This window comes from Gopherus flavomarginatus, chromosome 2, assembly GCF_025201925.1.
Source record: "Gopherus flavomarginatus isolate rGopFla2 chromosome 2, rGopFla2.mat.asm, whole genome shotgun sequence".
Taxonomy (NCBI): Eukaryota; Metazoa; Chordata; order Testudines; family Testudinidae; genus Gopherus; species Gopherus flavomarginatus.
Window position 1 is genome coordinate 66,029,684 of NC_066618.1, and position 24,730 is coordinate 66,054,413.

At 41.4% G+C, this 24,730-nt stretch overlaps 2 protein-coding genes across 2 annotated transcripts in view; one reads left to right on the forward strand and one right to left on the reverse strand.

Moving 5' to 3' along the window:
* Positions 1-13,861, forward strand: part of TAX1BP1 (Tax1 binding protein 1) — a 78,641-nt gene extending 64,780 nt beyond the window's left edge. The window contains exons 17-18 of the mRNA XM_050938617.1: positions 11,905-11,990; positions 12,605-13,861. Of these exons, the coding sequence (XP_050794574.1) occupies positions 11,905-11,990; positions 12,605-12,806 (288 nt within the window). The 3' untranslated portion in view covers positions 12,807-13,861. The remainder of the gene's footprint in view (positions 1-11,904; positions 11,991-12,604) is intronic.
* Positions 13,862-20,732: 6,871 nt separating this feature from the next.
* JAZF1 (JAZF zinc finger 1) overlaps positions 20,733-24,730 on the reverse strand; it is a 279,200-nt gene continuing 275,202 nt past the window's right edge. Inside the window, exon 5 of the mRNA XM_050938734.1 lies at positions 20,733-23,283. Within this exon, the coding sequence (XP_050794691.1) occupies positions 23,107-23,283 (177 nt within the window). The 3' untranslated portion in view covers positions 20,733-23,106. The remainder of the gene's footprint in view (positions 23,284-24,730) is intronic.

Consider the following 24,730-nt stretch of genomic DNA (forward strand, 5'->3'; position numbering starts at 1 on the left):
TAACTGTTTGTCCACCTTACCTGGGACAGATTTTAAAAGATCTTTTCAGTACATACACAACCTTTTAAAGAACAGGAATTCTTGTGGCACCTGAGGGTATGGCTACACTTGAAACTTTAAAGCGCTGCCAAGTGCAAGTGTGGTCACAGTGCCAGCGCTGGGAGAGCTCTCTCCCAGCGCTGCATGTACTCCACATCCTGATGGGGTTTAGCTTGCAGCGCTGGGAGCCGTGCTCCCATCCAGCGATGCGGCACTGTTTACACTGGCGCTTTACAGCGCTGTATCTTGCAGCGCTCAGGGTTTTTTTTTTTTCACACCCCTGAGCGAGAAAGTTGCAGCGCTGTAAAGCACCAGTGTAGCCAAGGCCTTAGAGACTAACACATTTATTTGAACATGAGCCCAAGAAAGCTTATGTTCAAATAAATTTGTTAGTCTCTAAGGTGCCACAAGTATTCCTGTGTTTTGCGGATACAGACTGACACAGCTACTACTCTGAAACCTTTTAAATATCCATCCTTCCATCCATCTCGCAACTATTATGAGACGCAGTATGATGTAAACTTTTATTAGATACCTCACTTGACCCTCGTTGGATAAATAAAGTACTACGAAAGCAATGTGTTGGATCTACTGAGTTTATCAGGCCTGTCAGGAGCTAGTGTTACTGTTGGCACTGAGGAGTTTTTAGGGTCAAACATATCGTTTAAAGGATGTTAGGAATCTTTATTTTTTTTGTTTTATTTGGTTAGCTCAGATACTCTTGTATAAAAAAGAAAAATGGGGGCTAGTGAACTGGTTTATGAAGAAAACTGTACCTAAACTATATATGTGTGTTTTAATTTGAACAGTTTTTTTTTACTGTGTTTCAGTTTCTAGATGCTCTTGCTACTTTAAGAAATATTTCAGAAATAGTTTTCTACAAAGTATTGTGCTCTTTGCAAGTACTGTGGTATCATGACCTGTTTCTCATTTAGTCTAGTTTGCCACATTTAATTGCTATTAACCTTTGCAGAAACTGATCAGTGTTCAGACAGGCATGATTTTAGCCTTGGTGCTCAGCACCTATAATAGAGAAAAATGTATTTCTTCCTCCTGCCTTTTGAACCCTATGTCCATTATTGTGAATAATTAGGGAAACTGTCAGAACTATTGCAGCCTGTTTAAGGTCTAGAATATCAGCTTTGTGCTGTTGCCCACCTTTTCTTCACATTTTGCATATTTAATCTGATCATTCTTGGCATAGACATTACTTGTGACAAGCTCTTCTCTTCTTGAGTCATCTGCTGCAGTTTAATTAGCAGAGTGTTCTTCCTGATCTATGTGTTTTGCCCTTTCGCAAACCCCAGAGAAACAGTGCTAGAGTCTTGTGCTCATTTGCTGACACAGCTTAGATTTTGTAATGAGATGGAAGGAACCTAATATGCTCAAATAGGAAACAACTTCAGATAAATGTGTCAAGAAGATACTTCTTTTCTCACATCAAATAGCAATTTATATTTTAATATACTATAAGAATTGATATTCTTCCTGTCAAATGAAAATAGACTGAGAATGGTAAAACATAATTAGTTTCCAAATAAGAGAGAGGAGGATATATGTGAATAAATCAAAATTCTTCGAGTGCTTGCTCACGTCCATTCTGTTATAGGTTCCATTGTAATTGTGTGTGCTCGACACATGCACAGGTGTCAGAAGTTTTTCCCTCAGTGTATCTGTAGGGGACCAGCTCTGGCGCCCTCTGGAGTGGCGTGCATATGCACTGGTATAAGGGACACAGCTGGTTCCCCCTCCATCAGTTCCTTCTTACTGCCTGTGACAGTGCTGGAACGTCTCCTGGCCTCTGCGAGCTTTCCTATCTCAACTGTACCTAGCAGCAAATTTGTTGTATATAGTTGTTAAAGTTGTATAGTTAATAGCTTCCTTAGTGTAAAGTTAGAATTAGTTAATTAGTTAATTAGTCCCGTACGGGACTTAGCCTAGGGATGGCACATGCCCTGGTCCTTGGGCTTCAAGCCTTGTGACTGCTGCAAAAAGTCTGTGCCATTCAGTGGTCCTTACAGAAGCTGCCTGAAGTGTTTAGGGGAAACCCGCAACAAGTGTCGCATTTGCAAGAGCTTTAGGCCACAGACCAAAAAGGAGCAGGACATTAGTCTTTGAGCGCTCCTTATGGAGTCAGCCCTCGCACCAACCTTGAAGCTGATGAGATCGGTTTCTACTCCAAGCACCGTGGCTTTGGTGCAGAGCATGCTGCTGACACCAACTGCTGACCAGCACCAGTCCCCATCCCCGGTACTGGCGAAAAAAGCAAAGAAGGGCCAGGAGACTGTGTTCTCATACATCCCGTAAAGGGAGGGAGAGAGCCGGAGGAAAGCAAAGACCCACAAGGGTGGCTCTTCCCCTCTGGACAGTGGCCAGGCTCCAGCTCCCATTGAGCTGTTGAGCCCATATCCAGACCTGCTCATCATTCTGGGAAGTGCCCCGTTCGAGGGGTAAACCTGCCCTGGGACCCTTCCAGTGGTCTCCATTAATGTGGCACCTCTCACCGTGGCAGGGGGCACCTTGCCAGCACTCGCCTGAACAGTGCCACCAGTCCCTGGATGGGGGTTGGCTTACTTGCCAGAGTTCCTGGTGTCGGTCCCTGGACTCCAGGCAGTGTTTCTCGGAGTCCCGGCGTCAATTGCCAGTGGTCTGGTGCAGACCTGCAGAGGCCCATCACCAGTCTCCAGAGTCTCAGAGCTGGGAGCATCCGAGTCAGTCTCCAAGTCCTCGGCACTGCTCCGGCAGGTCAAGAAGCTGGTCATTGGAGTCCCATCACTGGTCTCTGGATTGCCAGTATCTATCACCGCGAGCATGTCAGTGGTCTCCGAGACAGCAACCCTCTCGGTCTCAGTCCTGGTCTACGGAGTGGCAAAGTGTGAGGCATTGATCGCCAGGGTATTGTTGGTGATCCACCAGTCACTGGAGTCACGGAGAGCAGTCCTCCCGGTGGAGGGCCGCAGAAAGAGCCGACAGGAATAGGGTAGACAGGTGGCCTCGGTACTGTTCTGGTCCCCCAGACAAGTCTCTCCCTCCTTGGGCTGTGACAGTGAGGAGGAAGTATGTAGAGCCCGAGGAGGAAGACCTGCCTGCAAGCCAAGGTCACCCACAGGGGACATTGGCATTCCCTTCTGGGCCACCAGTGGCCGGCTGGCCTCCAGGCAACTATGGAACCCCTGGGGGTTTCCCCAACCATCGCAGGGGCCTTGGTTGGTCTCAGGGACATCCAAAAGATAGTTGGCGACCTCATCATAGATAGCTCTGCCACTTCGTCATCTTCGCCAGATGAGACGAAAGCACGCAGTCCCCCAGGATGGTGCAAGGGCCTACCAAGAGCTTTTGAAGAGGGTGGCATCAGACTGGGGCTGGAAGCTGAGGAGCTGGCAGAGCCCTCAGATTACCTGTTCAATGTATTAAGTGCGCCTCCAGGTTGGCATTGCTAGTACACGAAGGAGTGGTGAAACTACTCAAGGCCCTGTGGCAGACACCCTCCTCCCTGCCCCCCATCTCTATGCGGGTGGAAAGAAAGTAGTATGTCACTGCTAAGGGTTTTGAATATCTTTATACTCATCCTGCCCTGCACTCACTGGTTATGACCCGCAGTCAATGAGCAGAATAGACAAGGCCAATCGGGGTTGACGCCTAAGAAAAAGGAGGCAAAGAGGCTCAATCTTCTATGTCCAGCCTCCAGCTGAGAGTGCCCAACCATCAGGCCTTGCTTGGCTGCTGTGATTTTAGTACACCTCTACCTTGATATAACGCTGTCCTTGGGAGCCAAAAAAATCTTACCACGTTATAAGTGAAACCGTGTTATATTGAACTTGCTTTGATCCACCGAAGGGCACAGCCCTACCCCCCCGGAGACTGCTTTACTGTGTTATATCCAAATTCGTGTTATATCGGGTGGCGTTATATTGAGGTAGTGGTGTATTTGGCAGTCCATGGGTAAGTTCATGGACTCGCTGCCAAAGGAGTCCAGGAAGGAATTCCCGGCTATTCTCAATGAGGGCAGGACTGGCCAGGGTAGCCCTCCAAGCAGTCTCAGATGCAGCAGATTCTGCGGCCCAGACCGTGGCTTCGGCTATTTCTATGAGGCATGCATCCCAGTTGCAGTCATCGGGCCTGTTGGTGGAGGTTCAGCAGTCCATCCAGGACCTCCCATTCCATGGCCTGGCGCTGTTCTTGGAACAGACAGTAAATTACATGGCCTAAAAGACGCTAGGATTACCTTGCGCTCTGTGGGCCTTTACACTCCCCCGGGGCCTGAGAGGAAGCGGTTTAAGCCGCAGCAGTCCTGCAGGTTCAGGTCCAACCTCAACCAGAGCCCTTCCAACAGAAGGGCAAAGGCTATAAGTGCCGGCAGACCATCAGCCAGCCCTCTCAGCTCACTCGAGCTCTACCCGCAACCAACTGGGTAATAAGCAGGCATTTTGAGGGTGTGCTTGAGGGCGACCTTCCAGACCGTGTCCTGGATCCAGCACGCCTTCTTTTTTCCAACTGTAAATAGTGGCAAGGAGGAGAAGACAATACCTGAGTTGTGTGTGCATGTATGAAATTAAATGGCTTTGTCTGGGAAACAGAATGGTACAAGTCCACAAACTGGCTGGAAAACCAAGAGGACAGTGTTTGAATTTCAGCCTGTAAATGTGATAGAAGATCGTTGTCTGAGCACATTATAGCCTCTCCAGTCTCACCCCAGAACTACTTATCTTGAGAAACAAAGTAAAGAGCTTGAGAGAATTGTAGTAGTCCTGATAGTAAATAAGAGTGCTCATTCTGACAGTATTCTAGATAAAAGGAGACTTATAGCCAAGAAGAGTGGGAAAAAATTCATAGTCAACCTTATCGTCCGTGTTAGAGACTGATAGAAGAAGTTGTATAGGCAGTCAAAGCAACTGACAATATCCTTTCCCCTCCCCCCTGAATTTCTGTGTGATGCTAGCCACTTAAACCAAACTTTATACAAGTGGTTACTAATTATGTTTCTCATTTTCTGGGTGTCCAGCTTGATACCATGGGGTCTGATTTGCAGAACTGCTGAGTGCTCACAGCTGCAACTTAATTCAGTGGAGCTCTGCTTTGAATGTATTTATAAAATCTTATATAATGCTGATTCAGGATCTGATTTTTCAGAGTAGATGTATCAAATTGGGCACCTAACATTAGAGGAAACTTTTGACCCAAATCTCTGTCCCTCAGTTCCCCTCTGTAAAATGGAGATTATACTCTCTCACCTCAGAGGGGTGTTCTGCAGATAAATAAAATGTTAGTGAAGCACTTGAATGCTATAGTGAATAGTGCCCTAGAAAAACCCCCGAGTGGTGTTTGAATAATATGCAGTAAAGTCATGAGGCTACACACTGAACAATAAAAAGAACAGGAGTACTCGTGGCACCTTAGAGACTAACAAATTTATTTGAGCATAAGCTTTTTTGGGCTACAGCCCACTTCATAGGATGCATGCAGTGGAAAATAGAGTCGGAAAAGTGTGTGTGTGTATACACACACACACACACACACACACACACACACACACACACACACAGAGAACATGAAACAATGGGTGTTACCATACACACTCTAACGAGAATGATCAGTTAAGGTGAGCTATTACCAGCAAGAGGAGAGAGAGAAACTTTTTGTAGTGGTAATCAAAATGGTCCATTTGCAGCAGTTGACAGGAAGGTTTGAGGAACACTGTGTATGTATGTGGGGAATAAACATGGGGAAATAGTTTTACTTTGTGTAATGACCCATCCACTCCCAGTCTTTATTCAAGCCTAATTTAGTGGTGTCCATTTTGCAAATTAATTGCATTCAGCAGTCTCTCATTGGAGTCTTTTTGAAGTTTTTTTGTAATATTGTGACTTTTAGGTCTGTAATCAAGTGACTAGGGAGATTGAAGTGTTCTCCGACTGGTTTTTGAATGTTATATTTCCTGACATCTGATTTATGTCCATTTATTCTTTTACGTAGACACTGTCCGGTTTGGCCAATGTACACGGCAGAGGGACATTGCTGGCACATGACAGCATATATCACATAGTGTAGGGCTACCAGCACTCCTAGCTATCTTTGAGACACCACTGACTTCCTGAGGAAACTACAATCCATTGGTGATCTTTCTAAAAACACCATCCTGGCCACTATGGATGTAGAACATTCCACACAAAGATGGACTACAAGCCATCAGGAACAGTATCCTCGATAATGTCACGGCAAACCTGGTGGCAGAACTTTTGAGACTTTGTCCTCACCCGGAACTATTTCACATTTGGGGACAACTTATACCTTCAAATTAGCTATGGGTACCTGCATGGCCCCACAGTATGCCAACATTTTTATGGCTGACTTAGAACAACGCTTCCTCAGCTCTCGTCCCCCAACGCCCGTGCTCTACTTGTGCTACATTGATGACATCTTCATCATCTGGACCCATGGAAAAGAAGCCCTGGAGGAATTCCACCATGATTTCAAAAATTTCCACCCCACCATCAACCTCAGTCTGGACCAGTCCGCACAAGAGATCCACTTCCTGGACACTACAGTGCTAATAAGTGATGGTCACATAAACACCACCCTATACCGGAAACCTACTGACCGTTATACTTACCTACATGCCTCCAGCTTTTATCCAGACCACACCACACGGTCCATTGTCTACCGCCAAGCTCTACGATACAATCGCATTTGCTCCAACTCCTCAGAGAAAAACACCTACAAGATCTCTATCAAGCATTCTTACAACTACAACACCCACCTGCTGAAATGAAGAAACAGATTGACAGAGCCAGAAGAGTACCCAGAAGTCACCTCCTACAGGACAGACCCAACAAAGAAAGTAACAGAATGCCACTAGCCATCACCTTCAGCCCCCAACTAAAACCTCTCCAGCGCATCATCAAGGATCTACAGCCAATCCTGAAGGACGATCCATCACTCTCACAGATCTTGGAAGACAGGCCAGTCCTTGCTTACAGACAGCCTCCCAACCTGAAGCAAATCCTCACCAGCAACCACAGACCACACAACAAAAACACTGACCCAGGAACCTATCCTTGCAACAAAGCCCGTTGCCAACTCTGTCCACATATCTATTCAGGGGACACCATCATAGGACCTAATCACATCAGCCACACTATCAGAGCCTCACTCACCTGCACGTCAACCAATGTGATATATGCAATCATGTGCCAGCAATGTCCCTCTGCCATGTACATTGGCCAAACCAGACAGTCTTTACATGAAAGAATAAATGGACACCAATCGGACGTCAAGAATTATAACATTCAAAAACCAGTCGGAGAACACTTCAGTCTCCCTGGTCACTCGATTACAGACCTAAAAGTCACAATATTATAATACAAAAAAACTTCAAAAACAGACTCCAATGAGAGACTGCTGAATGCAATTAATTTGCAAAATGGACACCATTAAATTAGGCTTGAAAAAAGACTGGGAGTGGATGGGTCATTACACAAAGTAAAACTATTTTCCCATGTTTATTCCCCACATACATACAGTGTTCCTCAAACCTTCCTGTCAACTGCTGCAAATGGACCATTTTGATTACCACTACAAAAAGTTTCTCTCTCTCCTCCTGCTGGTAATAGCTCACCTTAACTGATCACTCTCAGTAGTGTGTGATGGTAACACCCATTGTATCATGTTCTCTGTGTGTGTATACACACACACACACTTTTCCGACTGTATTTTCCACTGCATGCATCCGATGAAGTAGCCCACAAAAGCTTATGCTCAAATAAATCTGTTAGTCCCTAAGGTGCCACAACTAGTCCTGTTCTTTTCACGATAAAGTGATTACACTACAGTACTTGTATGAGGTTAATTGAAAAATACTGTTTCTTTTATATTTTACAGTGCAAATATTTGTAATAAAAATAATAATATAAAGTGAGCACTGTACACTTTGTATTTTATATTGATTTCTATTACAACACATTTGAAAATGTAGAAAAACATCAAATATATTTAATAAATTTCAGTTGGTATTCTATTGTTTAACAGTGTGATTAATCACAATTTTTTTAAGTTAATTGCTTGAGTTAACTGCAATTAATGGACAGCCTAATTATTAATACAGACAGCAAAAATAAAGCACAAGGAAATATGGAGAACTGTTAGCTTGAGTAATTAACAATGACCTATAAGATCAAGAACTTATGAGCAAAATTCGTAATTACCAGATAGAGAAATGTAAAACAAATGCTGAAGCATCTCTCATGGCAAAATTTTATATACCGTGGGGAGTAAATGTTGATATGTTTAAGGAATACTTTAAACCTGGTAAACCCTCAGTATAAAGATTATAATTTGTTAATTCTGATAAAATCTAGTTTGCTATAGGATGCGTTAATGGAGCAGAAATGCACACGCAGTGAAGCTGAACCTAAGGCATAATCCACTGTTTGCTGATACAGCTTCCACAATTGAACGGGAGGCATTGACTAGCATTATGAGTAATTAATATATGGTGCAGAGTATACATATTCAGTATGCACCATTTTATACATTTTAATGTTTGCTGGAATTATATTTACAAGTATAATTGTTTTTTCTTTTGTGATATTAAAAACCCTAGTAGAATTTATGATACACCAAGCTTAGTGTTTAATAATAAATCCTCTCGGTAATTATCTAATGTTTCTTTACAGACAGTTATGCTTTAATAGTAAGGCACATTAATGATTTCTTTCAGGACTGCACAAGTGCTCTTTCTAAAGTAGATAGCATTAACTATAATTTGTGCAACTGGAATGATGAAGGTGGGGAGTCTCTTTGCCCATCCATAATTGTTAACATACAGCTGGTAGTCATTAACTCCTTCATCTTTAGTACTCTCTGCTAAGGACATTTTGAATTAATATTTATTACTGGTAAATCCTGATTGCTGACCCTAAGAAGCTAAATAGATTAACAGTGTGATTACAATGCATAGCTTCTGAGCATGTTTTCTGGTTTGGTGCTCTGTACTAAACAACAGATATATGTAAGCATGGAAGGGAGGGTGCATAGGAAGAGAACTGATCAGAAAACAGATTTTCTGTCTTGTGAAAAAATTTGAGATTTTAAAAACATTTAATGCCAAATCAGGATAAACAGCAAAAATTTTGAATTATGAAAACAAATTGTTTTGTCACTTGAAACATTTGTGTTTGTTTTCAGCCCTTTTATTTATTTGTGTGTGTGTGCGCACGCGTGTATGTAAAGTGAATTTGAAAATGAAGTCATTTTGAAACCAACAATCAAAGCCCTTAGTTTCAAAATGGGGCATTTTGACATTTTCAAAATGCTTTTTCCAATTTTGGCGAAAAACTTCAGTTTTGTCAAAACCGTATTTTCTGATGGAAGACTCTTGGTACAAATTTTTTTTCTTTATTGAAGAGCCCTATCTCTAGGGGGAAATGCCATCTGTTTCACTGTCTAGAATACTGTTAACAGACCTATTGAAATAATGCTAAGTGTTCAAGAAATGGCCTTCTAGCTATAAAAATGAAAGGATTATAAAGAAATTCAGTTTTAAGGGATTTAAATTAAACTAGGTATGTATTTGTAGTATAAATATCCATGTTTAGATAAATTGTGTTTATTTTCTCATGGTAAATATTTAAACAGTAATGTGGAATAGTTCTGATTTGCTCAGAACATGATTTCCCCACATTTGTTTGTGTGTGTCTGTCTTTTCAGCAATAACAACTTTTACTGTGTAATGAGAAACACTTTAGATATTAACCAGTAGTTTTCCTCTATTAATAATTATACTCTCCTCATTGGTGACAAAAGGAACAAATAGTGCTTTTACAATCCATATGCCCCTTCTACTGCAGGTGCTAGGCAAGCATGTTAGATAGGACAACATGTCTGTCTCTAGCATCTGCTGCAGTAAGCCCCACTAGCTGCTTAATGAAAATATTAAATGGTTGAAATTAAGCAGCTGTTGTTCAGAGAGTGAGGGGGAGAAAACTATTGAAGGAATTTCCAAATCTGTCTAGTTTCCATTAACTTTTCTTGAGAACACTGTGTAGTAAGTAAATAAATAAATAAATAAAGAACCCAGTGCAATTTGAAGGTAGATATGAGTTGTCTGTGCAAAGTAGACATGCAGCTGCACGTATCTTTTGTACATGAATTTTTGAAAATCTTGACTCCCAGTGTCATTGTTCACACTTCATGCTTGTGTTGAGTACTAGGAGAAAAATGATCTAGGACAGTGTTTCCCAAACTTGGGTCGCCGCTTGCGTAGGGAAAGCCCCTGGCGGGCCGGGCCGGTTTGTTTACCTGCTGTGGGAGCGGCGATCAGCCGGACCTGCGGATGCGGCGGTTAAACTGGCCCAGCCCGCCAGGGGCTTTCCCTACACAAGCGGTGTCCCAAGTTTGGGAAACACTGATCTAGGGGTACGTTCAGCAATCGATTTATCAGGGATTGATATATCGCATTTCGTCGAGATGCGATATATCGATCCCCGAATGTGCTCCCCGTCAACTCTGGAAATCCACAGGAGTGAGCGGCAGTAGTGGAGTCGACAGGGGAGCTGCGGCCGTCGATCCCGTGCCGTGAGGACGGGAGGTAAGTCGGAATAAGGTATGTCGACTTCAGCTACGGTATTTCCGAAGCTGAAGTTGCGTATCTTACATCAACACGCCCCTCTCCAGTGTAGACTAGGCCTAGGAGATTGGATTCCAGAATGTTTTATAGGTTTTGCTGAAGGCTTTTATAAATAAGCAGAATTTACTTAGAAAAGCTTCTTGGTTTCTGTATCCATATCCAGAATGGAACTGAGAGGATATGCAGAAGACAAGTTTATTACTAGTAGGCTTGTACTTCATACAGTGTCAAAAACACACACAACTCTAATTTTTCTTTTCTTCTCCCTTAAGGTTTTTCTTTGTATCTTGTTTCCTTCACCTGTGTTACACAAGAGCAGTGGTGCAAGCAAATCCTAAATTTGCGACATCATTATGATTGATTAAAAAACAAAACACAGCACTGCCCTGGTTTTTTCAACTGTCAGAACTAAATTGAAGTACTATAGGGTATCCTGCAGCTTATTCAGTTTTAGAGTTTCACACCACAGACAGATTTTTTGGGTATATTTTCCAGTGGCGGACCTGACTGGGGCTAACTCTTAATAGAAGCTCTGAGGCAAACTTGATTGTCTATCAGCATAGTGATCCTCATCAGCGCCTGCTGCAGCTGTTTATGTGCTGTTAACGTTCATGAAATGAAGAGACAATTGACAGAGCTGATGAGAGGTAGCAGCCACACAGGGCAATTTAGCTGATGTGCCTGACTGCAGTGTGAAATGTGTGACATGCTTGGCTGGCGATAGCAGCATATACAGATCACTCAAAACGTACTGTTGAGAAGCAAGAATGAATCTAAATCAATGGATTTTTTTCCCCATTGAAATTCTAGATAATAGGATGTTAAGTTAGACTCAATCTTTCAATCTGAATTTTATTTCTGAGTTTTAGTCCTTCATAAAATGTTGTTGTGCCTCATAGTCTGGTGCCTTGCATTTGGTTTAACATAAGATTTTTGTTCTGATATGGCCCCAGGCATTTGCAGTCAGGTGACCAATGTATATCCTTAATCAATGTATTAGTAGGAGTGTTCTAGTATCACTGGCACAGATTTGACCAAGCACCTACACTATAAAAGGCAGTTTGTTTAGCTTTTTATATTCATTAACAAGTTCCTTGGTTTTTGTCTGTTCCAGTAAAAATAGTGTTTCAGAAGGTCCAAAGTAAAAGATGAAAATCTAGTCCAAGTTTTCTCTGAAGATGTGTTTGAGAGAACACGTTTTCTCATGGATATTCTTGATAACACTACGTATTTTTTCATAGGATGATGATGAGACTGTACCTTCTGCTCTTGATCCTCCAAGTCTTCTCTTACATGAGCGTGGAACAGGTTTTTGTTTTGATTCCAGGTAAATTTGTCGTATCTTTCAGCACTGTCATCAACTCAAAGAAAAAATATTACTGTTCAGAACTTCCGAGCAGTGTTCATTGTTCCCAGGGAATTCACTCTTAGATGTGCAGTTCGAGACTGTTGGCATTGTGCCTCATTTCACAAAGCGTGACAACATTTTTGGCACATAAATGGCATTTTTTCTTGCCATCCTAATTGTGAGGTTAAGTTAAGAACTTCTATAAAGTGTTATGTTTGCTAAGAGCAGACTAAGTAGTTATGAGCAGAGAGAATGGTTTCCTAAGAACCTGCTTGGCCATTAAGACATTCAGAAGAGTTTGCATTCAGTAGTAGCTGGAATTATGTCAAAATTATGTAACCTTTTTTGGTGCCATGTTATTTTGAAATTTCAGTATAAAACTATTTAAACTGCATTGAACATTTCAGCTAATGTCTGTTCTAATTAACTGTAAAACCTTACTTGGATACTTAGGGGGCTAAACCTGCTCCCATTTAAATCAGTTGCAAAACTCCTATTGACTTCAGTGGCAACAGGATCAAACCTTTATTTCTCAGCTTTACTCAGTGATACATTGTGTCAGTGTTTCATTTTCTTTTTTTCTTTCTCCCAAGTTTTGATGTGCACAAGAAGTGTCCCCTTTGTGAAGTGATGTTTCCTCCTAACTATGACCAGAGCAAGTTTGAAGAACATGTTGAAAGTCACTGGAAGGTGTGCCCCATGTGCAGTGAGCAGTTCCCTCCTGACTATGATCAGCAAGGCTTTGAAAAGCATGTTCAGACGCACTTCGATCAGAATGTTTTAAATTTTGACTAGATAAGTATAAGTAATGTTTGTTTGGGTTTTTTTGTAGTCAAGCTTAAAAAACATCTCCACCAGGCAGTCCACCTAGAGAAAAGAAAATGCAGCTTTCATATAACTTAATGCAGATATCTAAATGCTACTTTCAGTATACGATACTCTACAGTGTAATTGGAGTTAAGGTAAATCTTTGGCCTATCAGCAATTGTCAGGTTAGCCTCTCTTAATCTAATATTCTATAAGGAAAAAAATCCACCTTGTATATGTGTCTGTGTTTATTCCCTGTTTAGTGAAACCTGTAAGGACACAGGGACAACTTGGATGTGATTGGCCTCAGAAACAAAGTCTAATTTCTTGGTGCTGTTAGTTACATAGACTGACTGGAGGTTTCTCTTGACCATGATAATTGGAGCATGATTAAATATTAAAACTTACAGTAGGTAATAAAAGGATGTTTCTCATAGTAACCTTCTGAAGTATTTCTTTGGATAACTGTTGATTCAGAACATTACATAATTTATCCTATGAAAATATAGTTTTCTAATCTACTACAGAAATGTAATGTAGTTGCATGTATTGAGAGACTACATGCTTGCAACAAAAAATAATTTATGGCAAATACTTTAAGACAAACATTTTATAAGTAAAAGTAGAGAATAACTTTAAAGTACATTTATGCTTTAAGGAAGTATTTTTATTAATTGAAAGGAACTGTTATGCTTAGGATGACTAAAAAATAATTGTTTAAAAATCACTACCATTCAGTTTAATTTGCACTTAGTAGAAAATATTGTTTTGGAGAAACTCGTCGTGTATGTTTTCATACACAATCAAATAGTACTTTTTTTTTTGGACTAGGGTTTTAAAAATCTTTTACATTTTAATTTTGCACATTCTTTCCACTATGTAACTATCAGTATGTATATCTAAAAACATTTTATATTTAAAGAATTATTTTAAAGTATGTACTAACTAAACCAAGAAAGTAATATGTTCCTTCGGATAAAATAATTTGGTTTTCACCTGTTGTACAGTAGTCTTGTTACATTAAAGACAAAATTGTTCATGGAGTCTGTGGTGTTCCCCCTATGTTTCTTTAACCAATTAAATTACATAATTTACTAACTTTACTTTTCAAAAAGTTTTGGTTAGCTGGAGTAAGAGATGACTTACTCTCAAATACTTATTTGCTTCTCTTCTAGAAGAGAAGACCTAAAGAATTGTGTTGTCTGCAGTTCCCTTTTTCATTTATGTGGCCAGTGTTTAATAAGACATTGGATTTTCCTAACTAAAACTAGTCGTCATGGACAAATTACATCTGCGTATGCAGCCATTACATCATCCGTTTTCTTTTAAGTCTTGTAATTCTGTTGAGGAAGTCTAGTACTGTCAAGGGTTCTTAAAAAATAGTGTAACAAAATACTGAGCACTGATTTTTAGTACACATTATTGACTAGTATATAAAATATATAAACAGAACACATTTTAAAGATAAAATTATTAGTAAAGGCACAAGTCTTGTTATGGCTGTGTGGGCCACCAAAATCTGAAAACAACCTCAGCACTCAAGTTTGTCTTGAAGCAGATTCAGGACTGGTAGAACTTTCTTACGAAAATTAAGGAGTCTTCTTTGAGTAGGATCCCTAGATATGCTTGCTTCAGGTGCACATGCACCTCTTGAGCTCCTGATAAGAGATTTTCAATTAGAAGTGTCTGTTTGGCCTGTGCATGCATCCTATGCCTCCTCGTGCCAGATACCAATGCAAAATAAGAGTGTAAGGACAAACAATTCTCAGTTCCTTCTTAACTGCCTCAGCCTGAGATGGAGTTCTACTGTGTCCACTGTGGATGGACTTAGCTTTTCTAATATTTCTATAGTGGTTAACAACTAACTATAAAAACAATCTTAGTGTACTTAAGCAGTGAGAGGATTGTTTTACTCCTCTTTCCCCTTTTTTTCCTGGCAGGGTATACCTGGCTCATCACATTTCAAACATTTCCTCTCCTGCTGAGTGACTATACCTGTGAGCAATGGTCATTTAAAGTGTGTCCGTTGCTTGGGGAAGTCCCATGTCTCCCAGAAGTGCAACTTCTGCCTGGCCCTCATCTCCAGTGCAAGGAAAAACTAGGAGAGTAAACTCAGACTGCTAATGATAGAATGCTCCCTTTGGCCAGCTTCTGAGTCAGGTCAGGAGACAATGCCTCTCCTCCCAGTATATCTGTCACCAGAGAGATATCTTGGAAGACTTTGGAGGCTTTAGGGAAGGCTTCCAAAAAGAGGAGTGTGGATTCTCACCTTAGGGAGCCAGCTCCAAAGTAGGCCAGGTCCCTGGTGCGATCTCTTCTACTCAGTATCATTGAGTTGAAGGAATCCTTTTCTGGTAACCACGGGGCCATAAAGTCACATAGCATGAAGGAGAGGGATGGCTCCAATAAGGCCTCAGCACCTTGCACCAGCAAGGAGGGAAAGCAGACACTTGGGAGTGCCACAGTTAAGTTCAGCCCAGCTGTTGGTACCTGTGCATTCAGGCCAGCAGTAAGTACCCATGCATGCTGCTCTCTCAGCACTGAGCAAAGTACAGCACCAGATGCCACTGGCATCTACTTCAGTATGCCCACCATCGCTGATAACATCAGCTTCAGCGACTGTGGTCTCTAGTACCGCATCAGTACCAATTCTCTATTTATTTGGTATCATAGGAGTTCCAGATACATTTAAAGACTTACTTCTTGATAATATACGAACTGGAGTTCCCTTTCTTCATGGCTACTGAGTGTGTCTCAGTACTGAGACCCTGATCTCCAGACTACTGTCCTTTTGGTACCACAGGACTCTCCACTGTTTTCTGCAAGTGCTTCTCCTTTGGATGAGATGGAGGAGACATCCAGTTGGCCTCCTCTGTTTCTATTTCTGTACAGGGTTCTCAAGCATATCCCTTTAGGAACACATTCTCTGAAAGTCATAGGGAAGATCCAGGTTCATTATCAAGAGTGATTGAACCAACTTTGCATGCTACCCCCACTTCTGTACGCGCCCCCCAGACTAGGGACCATCTAATAAGGAGGACAAAGTTGTACAGCGCTCTCTTCCCCTACCCCTCACAGGAGGAGAGATTTCAGGAACAAGAAGCTAGAGCAGAGGAGGCCACCCCTCAAACATCCATTTCATACTCCTCTCTAGATGAGGCGGTTATCCATAGCTGATGGTTGTTGGTGATTTCAAGATCTCATAAAGAAGATAGCTGACACTCTTAATTCTTTTTGAAGAGAACAAGGATTCACAGCACAAAGTGGTGTATGTCTTGCAGTCAGCAACAACTTTCAGGGTGGTGTTACCCATCAATGAGATGCTCCTAGATCCGGCTAAGATGGTATGGCAGACACCTGCGATTATTCTGCTCACACTTAAGTGGGCAGATCAAAAAGTAAGGGGATCATAATACTACTTTTCTCCCACACTCCACCTCACTCCCTGGTGGTGGATGCAGTAAATGAGGGGTAGGATAGCACTTCTCTAAGTCTACCGCATATGACAAGGATCAGAAAAGGCAAAAGGCCTATTCGTGAGCAACCCTGCATTCAGATCACAAATTATCAGGTGATCATGGCCAAATTTAAGCTTACAGATAACAGATTCATGGCTTTTATTGAACATCTGCCACAAGAACATAGGGCACACAGTTTGTAAATCCAAAGATGGTAGTCATGCAGAAAGAGGGCCACCCACCTGCCCTGCATGATTACCATCTTTGAAGCAACAGGTTTGATGGGTTGCTTGAGGATTCGAATCCTCTCAAACCTTTGGATTTACAAACTGTGCCCATTAGTCCACTTTCCCCTTTGAGGACTGCCATGCCTACTTCCAACATGCTTGGAGGTGGATCACTACAGAAAAGTAGGTCATACTATCCATTTTACATCACTCCCTCCCATCCCCTCTCCCGGTCCCTCTCACAAGCTCTTATTGAGGTAAGACGTGAACTCTCCTTTGATTAGGAGCAATAGAGCAGGTTTTTCCTCCTCACAAGGGCAAGGGATTTTACTAAAAGTATTTACCCTCTGGCCTTCTTTGGCACAAGGAGAGACCAATCTTAGATCTAAGGCTTCTAAAAAAGTTTGTAAAGTCTCAAAAGTTCAGGGTGGTGGCTCTGGCAGCTATAATTCCTTTTACCGAGGAGGTGGTTTGATTTTCAGTCCTCAATCTGCACGCTGCATAATTCCATATAACAATATACCCATCACACAGGAAATAGTTATGCTTCACTATAGGGCAGGATTATTTCCAATACTGAGTGCTACCCTTCGGCCTTTTTGTGGTCCCAAGGATGTTCTCAAGAATCCTGGCTTTTTACCTCCAACTAGAAGTGATCCTAGTTTTCCCATATCTCAACAACTGGCTACTCAAGGGCCATTCCTACGAAGGAGTGCTATCTTCCAACCAGATGGTCTTTCATCTGTTCCAGGAGTTAGGATCTGCAATTGAATATATATATATAAAAAAAGTCTACATTAACCCCTATATAGAAGACAGAGTTTGCAGGGGCATATTTGCACTCATTGAGAGCCTGATCCTACTCTCCCTTAGATAGATTTTATCCTTATTGGGTCTGGTATGGGCAATTCAGGGGTGACCTCCAATCACAATAAGGAATAGTCTTCAGCTCCTGGGAAACATGGCAGCTTGCATCTTTGTGACCAATCCCAGAAGGCCATATTTCCACTGCTCCAGTCAGACACACTTTGGACAGACAGGTGATGGTGAGTCTACAAATAAGGAACTCCTTAGATAGTGGAAGAATCAACTCCATATCTGTCATGTGTTCCTTTCTGTCACCCAGTCCCTTCAGTGACTTTAACAATAGATGCATCACGGTTGAGGTGGCAAGCCAACCTCAATACCCTCACAATTCAGGTTTCCTGAGTTGTCCACCTGCACTATCTCCACATCAATCTTTTGGAGCTCTGATCCGTCAGGAACACTTGTCTTCATTTCTCTCTCTCATAAGAGGCAAATCAATCAGGGTCATGCTAGACAACGTATCTTGTCTGTTCTGTATTAAGCAAGGAGGCATAAGATCCCCTTTCTGTGTGCCGAAGCCATGAAAATATGGAAACTGTGCATAGCTCATCAGATCCCAATTTAAGCAGTCTACCTCTTAGGGAATCAGACCACCACAGCTGATATCCTCAGCAGATGCTTTTCACAGGATTACAAATAGGAGTTAAGACACCCAAGTACTCCACAGGTAAGCCCCTTAGTTTTCAGTTTAAACTGATTTTTAACAACCCCCCCCCCCCAGGCTTTACAAAAAGTATTTGTTTTTTTTCCTCTCCTGATTTTCACCCTACTTTTGTATCATTCAAATATATATATAAAAAACTTGTTTTATTAGGAAACTACAATACATTGCATAAGATGTGTGTTAGGATAAAATGTTAGTCTGTGTGTATAGGAAAAGCTGCCTGTTGAAGTGAGGCTATGTATTAGTCTAGAAGTTACACACAAACAAACAGGCACGCACATACGCTCTGAAGGGCGTGTGCATCTGAACGTACTGATGAATCTCACACTCACCACGTACACATTTCAAGCTGTTAGCAGATAATGGTTTAAATCTGACACTAAAATGGGAAGAAAACGAAAATCTGTATCAGAATGTTTCAGAACACAAGTATTCAAAAATAAAAAGAAAAAACAATAGCAGAAAAACACGTAGTTGAGTGTATGCGCTGCAAATGGTGTGGCCCAATTATTAAATATAACTATTTATAGGCTAATAGTTCCACATCTACAACAATAAACTCTTTATTCAAATGAAGAGACTTATTTGAGAATTACAGATATACTGTTTTCTTAAACTCAGAGGTGGCATTGTGTTTTAGTTCTGCAGCAAACCACACTGAATTCCATTCATCAAAGCATTAATCTACTGAATACTTCCCCCCCATCCTTCAGTCCTCCAAAATAAACTGAAAAATTCCTGGGAAAAATTAAATAAAATAAAAACCAAAACCGAAGGGCCTTATCCATAGCATATCCCTAAGATGGGAACTGCCAGAGGTGGCTCTCTTCATCATCCCTAAGAATAGGAAGTGTCCCCTTTTCTGGGCCACCATTCCTTGGGAGATGTTTTTCTTCTATCTTGGAATAAGGGTCTGTTCTATGTGTTTCCGTCAACATCGCTGATACTAAGAGTGATGAACAAGACCAGACAGGACAGAGCTAGAGTTATTTGTGTAGTGCTGACCTGGCTGAGACAAGATTGGTACCCTTACCTGCTTCACCTGGGTGTTCAACTGTTGTCAAGTTCCTGAACATTCCTCATCTCTTGTCAGAGAATGTGCATCATGGGCATGGCTCCTGGATGGTTCATTGGTTTAGAATCCTTCTGCTCTACAGAAGTACAACAGGGGTTACTGAATAGTAGAAAGATTAACCAGCACTACTTACTTGCAGAAATGAAAGATTCTTCCATTAGTGTTGTCGATACCATCCTTTCAGTCATCCTGGATTATCTGTTGGAGCTAAAGAAAGTGGGGTTATCAGTTCCATTAAGGTCCATTTGGCCACAAATCAGCCTTTCATCCTCCAGTAGGATTCTCCATATTTGCTCACCTGGTGTCGTCTAGGTTTATTAAGGGTTTAGGGCATCTCTACCCGTAAATTAGAAATCTTATCTTGACCTGGGATCTCAACCTGGTACTCCGTTACCTTATGAGACCTCTGCTTGAACCAATGGCAGCCTGTTCTTTGTTGCATTTATCTATGAAGACGGCCATTGTAGTAACCATCTCCACCCACCAACAGGTAAGATAGCACATTCACCCAGATCACAGGCAACAGCTACAGCATTACTGAAGAATGTACCAATATTTGAAATATGTAGGACCTTCGTATGGGCTTCAGTATTGTTTTCAAAACATTACACCCTGATCTGGGCTGTCAGATCTGATGTGGCACTTGGTTTTGCAGTATTATCTTCAGTACAAAGCTCTCTCCTCCATCTAGGGATACTAAGTAGAAGTCACCTGAAGTGGAGCACCCATACGGATGCTACTCAAAGAAGAGGAACTTACTCGCGCTGTGCAAGAACTGCAGTTCTTTGAGATGTGTCCCCATTATGGGTGCGCCACTATGCACCTTCCTCCATGTCTGCTTCAGCTTGTTCCTTAGTTCCTTTTTCACACAAATGTCCCCTAAGGAACTATCTGAAGCAGAGATGGAGGAGGGTGCATAGTGGAGCACCCGTAGAGGGACACAGCTCAAAGAACTACAGTTACTGCACAAAGCGAGCAATCTTTTTTTTTTTTTTTTTTCCCCTTCCAACTGCTATGTATAGCAGGGAGATTTGCACTTGTTTACATTTATGAAGTACCTACCTAGTGCTCTGACTGGTTCACAAAAAGGGCCACAGACAGGTATCAAACCCTCACAGCATGTTCCTATTTAACCTCCCAAATCCTCAGACAATTATCCATCTCAAAATCATGCCTCCATCCCTGAAGACCACCTAAGCTGGGCTGTTTTGGACCAACGGGGAATATGAATATGCACACTTTACCTGGCCAGTCTTGAATCTCTGAATGAAGATGTCATTATCGAACAGCCTCAGAAGAATTCACTTTTTCTTTAAAAATGTTGAAGTGTGTTTTGTGTGGGAAACAGGAAAGAAGCTGGTGGTTACAACTAACAACTGGCACATATTGAAAATCTTGATGTAGCTTTTTTTAAGCATAGTTTGTAGCATTCCACAGAATTTGACAACTAACCAGGTTGCCCGGATGTTTTGGTGCATTTGGTTTTAATTATTGCATTGACAAACTGCCAAAAAAGGAAATAAATAATGCATAAAAATACTATCAGTCTGTGCAGATCAAACTAATCACCCTTAGAGATAATGAGAAGTAATAATGAAGCAGTCATATTTGTTTTGGGTCAGAGGCAGTTTATTTTAAATGTGATTTGATTTACATTTATAAGCAGCTTTCTTGACAGGAATATTGATTCATTAAGTTGCCTTCAGTTCTAAAACAAACCTCTGTCACTTTCAAACTTAATGTACTTTGTCCCCAACAAAACATATGAAAATATAATTTAAAGCACACTTTTCACAGACACAGTACAATACATTCACTATACACAGTATAACAAAATAGTCCCATCTTTACCTGTTTAATAATACTGTCACAATGAATAGGTAAATAGAAACTGGAATTTCATTTTCATAGTTGAAAGGAATTTACATGCAATGACTTTTTATGACAGTTTAGCTATTAAATTAACATAACCAGCCTATAGTTTCTTGCACTAGAACAGAGCCAAATGATACTTGCTGTCCCAATCTGCTGCCAAAACAGTTCAGAAGGTAGGAACTAACCAAATGAGATCTTTTATACATCAACAAGTTGATTCTCATGTCTGGATCATTTAAACTAAATAGACAATGCTATCTCCTCTTCAGGATTTGAGGCAATGATTTGTTTAAATGGGGGTTTTGCAAATGCTTCTTTAAAACCTCATTATGAGGGAGTCAGTAGTTGGTTAACAGAAAATTGTCATCTTTTCAAAGTTCATTTTAAATGTTTTAGAAAAATTGAGAGGTCTGTTTCCCATTTGTCTGAACTTTCATGCAAAATACAGGGAGAGAGGAAAGTTACTACACTTCAAAACACTTAATTTGTTTTCATGGGAAATAAGTCTGAATTTTTATAGGTGTTTTAAGCCTGGGCTACACTAGCGGGGGGGTGGGGGCGTGTTTGAACTAAGACTTGCAACTTTGGTTACGCTGTTCGCATAGCTGAAGTCAAAGCATCTTAGTTTGACTTACATGGCCATCCTCACAGCGGCAAGTCGACTGCCGTGCCTCCCCCATCGACTCTGCTTACTCTTCCTGTCGAGGGGGAGTACGGGTGTCAATTCGTGGATCGATTTTTTTTATCACGTCTCATCTGGACGCAATAAATGATACATCGAACACTACCCGCCGATCCAGTGGGTAGTACAGACGTACCCTGAGCTTCAAAGAATAGCACTTGTGAGAGAAGAAAGCTCAAGGCATGATGGTACTGTAAGAAATATATGTTCATGTATGGTCCAGACAAGTTATTTTATAATGGCTCTTGTTTCAAGTCAATCTTCGACACTGGTTGCAAGAAGCACTTCATCTTCAATAAGGCTCATGTCATATTTCAGCAAAGTGATTTGTAAAGCTAAACAGACATTTCCAATTGGAATGCAGTGATCTACAATAAGAGGCAAAAAATATACAAAGAAAATTTCAAAATATAATGAACGTGAAGGAGGGTCACCAGAAATTTCTGTAACAAAAGCAACATACCTCCTTAAACCAAGCTTAGAATTTTTATTTGCAACCACAGGCATAAGTTAGTACTGTAGTTGCAAGAATTGGCAACGCATAAAACATTACATCTGTTGGCAACAGAGAACTACAAAGTGCTTTAAAACTTCATCTGAGATGAAGATAGAATTGTTTCTCTCTCACACACAAATTTGCACTTAAGTATTTCGAAGTGTCTTTCTAACAGTAGATTTCAGGAGAAAATATTTAGTTGGCCTGGGATCTTGGTCCTCAAAAGTTTGATGGGCATGAACTTAATACATCATCTTGTATAAAAACAAAGTAATAATCCTAACACTAAAGGTGATTGTTTACTAGTTCAAATGGCAAGATTTTCAGCATTTCAAAAGGGAAAAAAGAATTTGCAAGATAATATAAAATACAGCAAGCACACCTTTTTATGTATGTTATTTAAGTATGAAAATATTTTTAGCATATTATGTTAAACATCCTTTCTTATTTATATTTCCAATACCTAAAGACTTGCTACACCACTGATAACTCCATTATGTAAGGCATGTTAACCAGTTTGACAATGGTGGTATTGTTTTGGTTTTACACACACATGAACGGATGTGTTGAAAATCTTCAACCACATTACAATCTTGAAATGATGTCAGTGCCAAGCTTTCCTCTTCACGCCCCGATTTAACACTGCAGTACAACTAAATATGCAACACCCCCTTATTTTTGTTTTGGGGAAAGTGTTCTGAAGAACCTATAGCTTTTTTTAGCACCTTATATCAAAGTAATGAAAATGGGTATGATGATTACAAGTGCAAATGTACAAAATCATTAACTCTACAAAGATACATCATTCCAAAATTACAGAAAAATTTAAAGCATGCATTTCATTTTTTTTAAAGGGTTGCTGAATGCTTCCCCTGAAAAAGGTGGCTGTTTTCAAAATCAGCAACTGCTGGTGAGGATTTCTTGGCACATTTGTGACCAGCATGTTATTGCTGCATCTTCCTGATAATCTCAGCAGACACTGGGGGATGGAAATTGATTGTGTGGTGCCGCAAGCCCTGAGCTGTCTTGTAACTCTTTCCACAACGACATTTGAATGGTTTGCGTACACGGATCTGTGTTCTGTGGCCATTCTTGGCATGGTACTTTATACCGTTCACATTCTGTGGGTGAAAGAGTGAAATATTGGTTGTCATATATCATCTAACATAATTGCTTGGCTTCCTGCTATAAAAACCCGAACAGACTACTAAACTTTTTGGGACAAAATTGCATAATTATTAGTAACTGTCTCTAGGTGTTTGCTACAGTACAAATATGCCCTCCCTTCTAATTCATTCAAGACACGACTAAGGGCTTGGGCCCTAGGAAGGCATAGTCTGCAAACCAGGGCATACAGTTTTAATGGGTCAAACTTACCTTGTAACCTATCACTAAATGGTTAACCTTAAAATTAATATGTGGTATGACAAGAAAGAGGAGGTTACTTACCTGTAACTGGAAGTTCTTCGGGATGTGTGGTCCCTATTTGCATTCCAAACATGAGTGCGCATGCATGCCATGCACCAGAAGTTTTCAGCAGCTGTGTCCACTGGCCTGCATGCACTGTGTACGTTGCCTTGTACTCCAGGTGAGGTTATAACAGGCCATGCAGGGCGATGCTCCCTTAGTCATTCTCTTACTGCTGAATCGGGCTGTCTGTCTGCAGCGGAGGGGACAGTGGGCGGATATTGGAATACAAATAGGGACCACACATCTTGAAAAACCTCCAGTTACAGGTACAGTTACTCCTCTTCAAGTGACGGTCCCTATCTATCTATCTATCTATCTATCTATTCCAAACACGGGTGAGTACCAAGCAGCAATCAGCTCGAAGATGTGTGAGAGGTATAGCCATCCGCAGGATGGCATGGTCCACGGTCACATCTTCGGCTGCCCCTCTGTCGATGCTGTAGCGCAGGGGTTCTCAAACTGGGGGTCATGACCTCTTGGGGGGAGGTCGCAAGATTATTATGGGGGGGGGTCATGAGCTGTCAGCTTCCATTCCCAAACCTCTCTTCGCCTCCAGCATTTATAATGTTAAATATAAAAGTGTTTTAATTTATAAAGGAGGTTGCACTCAAAGGCTTGCTGTATGAAAGGGGTCACCAGTACAAATGTTTGAGAACCACTGCTGCAGCGGGTGGTGAAGGTGTGCCCAGAGTGCCAGGTCGCCACTTGGCAGATATCATACCAGGGGCACCTGCCAGGAAGGTGGAGGTGGCTGCTTGGGCCCTTGTGGAGTGGGCTGTAATTCTGCCAATTGGTGTGGCTTTGGACTGTGCATGTGGTATTGGACTCCATGATGCAAGCAGCGATCCACTTGGCTATGCGCTGAGAGGAGAAGGCGTGGCCCATGGACCTCTCCGTAATGGCAACGAAGAGACATGGAGAGGCATGGGCCCTCTCTAGGTAGAATGTGAGTGCACAGCAGACATCCACGGACTGCAGGGTCTTGTCTGTGGAAGCGATGTGCGATTTAGGGTGGAAGTCCAGGCAATGGATGGATTGATTGAGGTAGAACTCTGAGACCACTTTTGGGAGAAACTTAGGGTGGTTTGTCCTTATGGA